We start from the raw sequence: 6,729 nt of genomic DNA on the forward strand, positions 1-6,729 counted from the left end.
CTCACAAGTTGTCTCCACTTTACCCTGTCTTGCGCTTGCTCCTTGAAATCACTCCAGGTCACGTTGGCAGTCCTCATCTCACTCTCTACGGCGCGTCGCCAAGTGTGTACAGGGCGACCAGGTCTTCTCCTGCCAAGCGGTTGCCACTCAAATGCGATTGATGCTGCGTTGACTCCGCTGCGCCGTAGAGTGTGTCCTATCCAACGCCATTTCCGATGAGCAATGTCTTGCGCGATAGGATTTTGGTCACATTTAGGCCAAAATTATTATTGTAATGTCATCGGTGGGTTTTTTTTTTTTTTATAATACACCCGTCCTCACAGGGCGTTGCGTCCTACCTCCAACATAATCGGAGCTTTAGCTGCTAGGTTTAACATTTCTTACTATTCTACTTATTTCTTATATAATATATTATAATATTTACAGGACTTTTATATGTACACTGTTTGATTTTTTATTCTTACAGTGATTTTTACATCCTATTTTTAACGATTTGTTCTTAAACTCTACATCTTTATTTATCTAATTCCTTACTCTATGCTACTCTATAATATATATCACTATATTATGATAGCATAATTACTTGCTACGCTGTTTTGTTTCTGTTTATAACATTTTGAGCGATTTCGATACAGAATTTTAAAAACGTGTCTCTTTCTTTACTGTTTAAGATGTTTGGTACATTTTCCCCTACAATGTTTTGATTTATTTTATTTCCTAATTCAAACCTTTGCATTGCAGATATTGGGCAGTCGAAAAGGATGTGTGGGACGGATTCCTCTGTTCCTGGCTCGCATGCGCACGATGGGCTCTCTTTGCACTTAAAGCGATTCAAGTACTCCGAGAACCCACCGTGCCCTGTCATAATTTGCGTAATTATACCATCGATTTTTATTTTGCGTATCATCCGGTACGCCGTCACAGCATCCGGGAAGAATATCTTTGTGACCGACGCGGTTTCTCCAGTTCGATATCTGCGATTCCATTCGTCAAGCGTCGCAAGTCGAATGCTTCGCTTGGCGAATGAGACCGGGTACAGATCGTAATCAGGTCTTCTTTTGGAGCCCAAAGCGGCACTTTTGGCAAGCTGGTCAGCTCTTTCGTTACCCTCCATCCCTGCATGAGCCTTAATCCAGAATAAGGTAACAACCTTACCCTGGAGAGATGCTGTTGTTAATTTATCTCTGCTCTCTACTGCAAGGGGATGGAGGCAACTATGATTTATGACCGTTTGTAGAGCTGCCATTGAATCACTGTAGACTCCAAAAGAAGACGCTGGGTGTCCGAAAATTACATGTGTGGCCTTGCATATAGCCAGAAGTTCAGCCTGGTAGACGGTGCAATACCCTGGGAGAGCAAGCTTGAAGGCTTTTATTTCGGTCTCGCTGTTCCACACAGACAAGGCAGCACCGACTTTGCCCTCAATCCTGCTCCCGTCAGTAAATATACGAATTTCAAAATCACTGTTTTGGTTGAGCTGTTCCCGATCTACCAGGCTCACGAGCCTCAGGCTGATACGCTCAGCGGGGTGCGGCGCCTCAATGGCCGGGGCCACCCGCTCGATCTCCCTGTCCCCCAGCTCCAGCCGGGGCACTCCCCTCTTGGCCTCGTACAGTGAGGCCGCCTCACGCACTCTGAGATCAAGGGGAAGTATCCCAGCCAGTAGCAGCGCCGAGTTCAGGGAGACCGTGCGATAGCCCTTACAGATTTTCTGCGCTATCCCACGCTGGACCACTTGAAGCTGTTTGATCGTCATCAGCTTCTTTGCCGCCGGTGCCCACACGCTAGCAGCGTACAGGATGATCGGCTCTATAGTAGCCGTATAAATAATCCTAACTATATCAGGGTTGAGACCCCAGCTCACTCTCGCCGCTCTGGAGAGTAGCTTATATATTCCAGTAGCCTTCCTGCAGACATTCGCCACGTGAGTGTTGAAAGTCAGCCTGTCGTCTATGGTGACACCAAGGAGTTTTATTTCCCTGGACATGGCAATGTCTATCCCTCCCATCCTCAAGCGTGGGGTGTCGTGTTTAAGTTTTCTGGTAATAACCATCGCATTTGTTTTTTGGGGCGCAAATTTAAGCTTATTTTTGACACCCCACGTCCGAACATGTTCGAGAGCGACATTGGCGCGTCCTTGCACCTCTAGTGCGGTGTCACCATCGAAGACAAGCACGACGTCGTCCGCGAAGGCCTGACCATACTCACCCCAATTCTCTAGGCAAGAGAGGGTCCAGGAGCAGGTTCCACAAGATTGGTCCTCCGATGGAACCCTGGACGCACCCCTTGGTAGTGATTTTGGTGCACTCCTCTCCCGCATGCCTAACCACTATCTCTCTGTTCCTCAGGTAGCTATCAAATACCTTCCTGAGGTTCAGTGGGCACTTTTCCTCAGCCAGTCGAACTCGTATAGCTGGCCACCAGGCGCTATCGAAGGCTCCCTCTATGTCCAAAGAAACCAGAACAATTATTTTCTTTTCATCTAATTTCCTGTGAATGTGTTGCATTAGATTATAGAGGGAGTCCTCGGTGCTTCTCTGGGGCATGAATCCGTACTGGCGAGTACTCATTTTAGGCAGTAGGTGAAATTTGAGGCGTGACACCAACATTTTTTCATATATTTTGCCTAGTATTGGCAGTAGACCAATTGGTCTATATGCTTTGGGGGTGGTATAGTCAGTCCTTCCCGGCTTTTTCAACACCACGACCGTAGCCTTCTTCCAAAGCTCTGGAAAGTGATGGTATTTCAGACACTTGTTCAAAAATATTAAAAATGCATCACTGTGGTTTCTAATGACGTGTTGGCAAATATCTGCAGTAAAGCCATCCGCTCCCGGGGCTTTTTTCGGGTTAAAGGATTCGCTGGCCTGTTGTAGCTCCGCCATCGTGAATGGTGGGTCGCAGGGCTCAACTTGCTTGCCATCATTCACTTTTTCGGCTTCGGCTCGCGTTTGACGGTGGTCACTATTTTCGGCGTCAGTGAGATCGTCTGGATAGAAGGTCTCTGCCAGAAACTTGACAGAGCCCCTCTCATCCAGAACCTCCCCTTCCTTTTCCAGCGGCTGATCCTCCTCCCTATTCGTTGTCCTTCCGATCACCCTGTAAATACCCTCCCACACACCCTCCCTGTCCTGCTTACAGCAAAACTCCTTCCAACTTTCCGTCTGGGCTTTTGCTGCTTCTAATTCATACTTTTCTTTTTGTTTCAGGTACTCCTCGATGACCTTTGACCTCCGGATTGGGGCAGCGTTCCTGATTCTGCGTTTTTTAGTGGCAACGTTTCTCTTCAGATCTGCGAGTTCCTCGGACCACCACGGCAGGGTAAGTGTTTCATTTGATTTTTTGATTGGCATCGTTGCACTTTAAAATCGCAAAAAACCGCTTCAAAATAAGCCTCTTGTAAGAAAAGTTATGGAGGGTGATTTTTGGTGTGCAATCACTTAGGTGGATTTCGCAGTAAAAGTTTGTACGGTGAACGGGTTTTGGTCAATTTTTTGACGTTTCGCGCCAGCTAGAGGGTCGTGCGATACCTCAAAAGAAGCGTCTTGCCGAGCTCTAGCCAGTGGTATAGAATTTAAAGGTTTTTTGGAAGAAAAATCTTTTATTTTTCACGAAAACAAAAAATTTTTGACGTTTTTTACAGGAAAATACAAAATTTTGGATTTCCGGAAGCGCGGAACGCACTCCAGAAAGTAGGGCGGATCGGTAAGTATTAAATAGGTAAGTTGGATTTGCAAAAGCAACAAAGTAACTTTGAAAAATAATAAATTTTTAAATATTTTCAGGTCGAAAAGGTGGGGGTGTCAAAAAATGACGTCACACCACTGCGATTCCTAGTTTGAAGGGTCGGTGCGTGCTTACAAGCCGGTTGCACTTTAAAATCGCAAAAAACCGCTTCAAAATAAGCCTCTTGTAAGAAAAGTTATGGAGGAGCGTCATCGGTGGGTCATATGCGTATTATTTGATCAGGCATCTTGAAGCTGATAAAAATACATGTGAAAGATTCCGTTACAAAGATAGACGGATACAGGTTAAGCTAATTAAGGCCAGTTAAACGATTTGAAAATAATGGAAATCCATTTCAAAGTATACATAAATTAATATTTACAATGAGACCAGTGCAATAGTATGACTACAAAAAATCGCTCCACAAATAATGATGATATCGCTGAATATACTTACAAAATATTTGAATGCTTCTTTCTTTAAAGCAAGGCATATGTTGAAATTAGAAAATTGAACACCACTTTTTAGACTCATGTTGTAATGAGTACATCTCTAGTTTATACTTTTGTATAACCTATGTAAGTTTTTTTTATTGCTTAAATGGGTGGACGAGCTCACAGCCCACCTGGTGTTAAGTGGTTACTGGAGCCCATAGACACTTACAACGTAAATGCTTCACCCACTTTGAGATATAAGTTCTAAGTATAGTTACAACGGCTGCCCCACCCTTCAAACCGAAACGCATTTCTGCTTCACGGCAGAAATAGGCAGGGTACCTACCAGCGCGGACTCACAAGAGATCCTATCACCAGTGATATAATAAGTCTGTAGTAAATAAGTAAGTCTGTGATTCCTGGTCAATGATAGAACTCTCTCAAATAAAACTACGTTTTGTGAAGCAAAACCTCTATATTTTTATTTAATTCAATAGCATATTAGAAATTCACGGAATTTAATGATTACGCAACGAAAACTTCAAAAAACATAATAACAGGCAGTTGATAAATATCAGCTGAATAACTGACTAGTGATAAAGTATATTTGTAGCGTGCCTATTAGTAGCGTATTTTTTTCTGCTATCCAAAAAATGCTTTATCTAAAATCGAATGCTGGATTTCGAAGTCACTGTTTAGTAAACAACAAATGTATCTAATAATCACCAGTGCTCGAAAGTCGACCATAATCACTGACACTTAAAGTTTGAGATTCATTTTATATAATACATTCTGTATTTTGTTTTTGAGTTTTTTCTTGAATTGGTGGAAATATGTAAACTGATCTAAAAATGTTTCGTTAATAATAGTTAAAGCTCTCGTAAATAGCTACTATACAAAAAGAATGAAATCTTTTGATAAACAGAAGTGAAAAATGTACTAAATTGTTTTATTTTTTTCTTATTTATGTATAGACTAGCGAAGCCGACAGACGTCCTGCATACACAAAATGAATGAAATAAATGAATAAATGCAAACACAAAAATTCACTCAAATCGATCCAGCCGCTTAAGAAGAGTTCAGTGACATATATACGTACAGTAGAATATTATACCTTTAAACGACCAATTCTTCTATATTAATATATATGTATATGTAAGCTTGAGGGTAGATATTATCTTGTTGAACACCAAGTAAAACGATGTCACTTTTTGATTCCTGATTTAATCAACAATATGTTATCTTAACAATTCACTTTAACACTTGTCCAACTTTAACCAGTACGTACAACAGTCACTGAATCACACAACGTAACAAGGATATAGTAAGTGCACCAGGCAAGCGCAGTCCAACGAATGTTCATTTCAAGGCACGTTCCGCCTTTTTATACTAGCCGGCGCAGCTGGCTTATGAGTCACTTCTGTTGCAGCTGTTGTTTACGAGTGGAACGACACGGCCGGCGCGCCTGGCTTGTGTGAGTCACTCCTATTGCACGTGCTATATAACAAAAATATCGTTAACGCCGTCACGGCCATACTGACGTGCGCTCGTCCTCGTGCGCGCATTTTTATGGTATGTCTGTGAACAACAAACGTGTTCGTTCATCCTGACATTAACGGATGCAACTTAAAACGTGGTCTATGATATTAACAATCTAGTACGGTTCGGTTCGCATAATTCTTCAGAAAATCCTATACTGGCTATAAATAACCTTCAGACTGCTTACATACCTGGGCCAGTTCATTTAAAACTCTTCAGGTATGTAAGTATGTCCCTTTAACTTTAACTTAGACCGGAATTGTTATCCCTTCAGTTTTTCGAACTGGACCGGATAATGCTAGACCGAATCGCAATCCCTGTAGCTAATTGTTGTGGCTAATCTGGATGAAAATCCCTATAGCCAAGCCATTGGACCGGACAGACCCTTCAATGACTTCACACTTTCTTTTTTTTTCCTCTTTTTTTTTTGCTAGTCCGGATTAACATCTCTCTAGCCACATACAATTCTCTTTTTTTTTTTTCTTTTTTTTTTTTTTTTTAATCTGCGTGTACGGTAGCGTTTGTTAAAACATTTCTTAAACCAGAACATTTATACGGAATTTCTTCAGAAATAGTGCGAGACCGACCATCGTTTTCTACATTTCCAACACCTGCACCTGAGGTGCCTGAGCTTACAGACATTGTATCACTACCCACAGACTATGTTTGCTGCATCGCTATTTGCGGACAAAAATGTCGCTTCTATTGTCAGTGATAGAGTCGTCATCATTAAGATCAGTTTCATGAACAAGATTAATTAACCCATCTGGTACGCCGTCACGTCATCGTCACTATAATTTTCAGAAATTTCTAGTAGGCCTGATGGGCCTCGAGGTATTTCACGTAAGTTTTCATGGGGAAATTTGTACATCTATTAGAACTATTTACATGTCTCAATTTATACCTATCGTTTTCCAAAACTGCAGTAATGTTGAAGGGACCTTTACATTTTCGGTCAACTTGCGAAAACAAAATCCCCAGCGGAAAAGAGTTTGACTTTAGCTTTGCCTCGACTAAACCAAGCTTCTGT

The 6,729-nt window shown here is 42.0% G+C and overlaps 1 protein-coding gene across 1 annotated transcript; it reads right to left on the reverse strand.

The window, feature by feature from the left end:
- Positions 1–586: 586 nt before the first annotated feature.
- On the reverse strand, positions 587–2,008 carry LOC134201860 (uncharacterized). Its single transcript, XM_062677115.1, has one exon. The coding sequence runs from the start codon at positions 2,006–2,008 to the stop codon at positions 587–589; it is 1,422 nt and encodes a 473-aa protein (XP_062533099.1).
- Between the last annotated feature and the right edge of the window lie 4,721 nt (positions 2,009–6,729).

The sequence above is a fragment of the Bombyx mori genome, chromosome 4 (genome assembly GCF_030269925.1).
Source record: "Bombyx mori chromosome 4, ASM3026992v2".
NCBI classification, from domain to species: Eukaryota; Metazoa; Arthropoda; class Insecta; order Lepidoptera; family Bombycidae; genus Bombyx; species Bombyx mori.

Bases quoted from the DNA above. Each gene is read 5' to 3' on its own strand.
- LOC134201860 (XM_062677115.1), bottom strand. From the start codon at position 2,008: ATGGGAGGGATAGACATTGCCATGTCCAGGGAAATAAAACTCCTTGGT.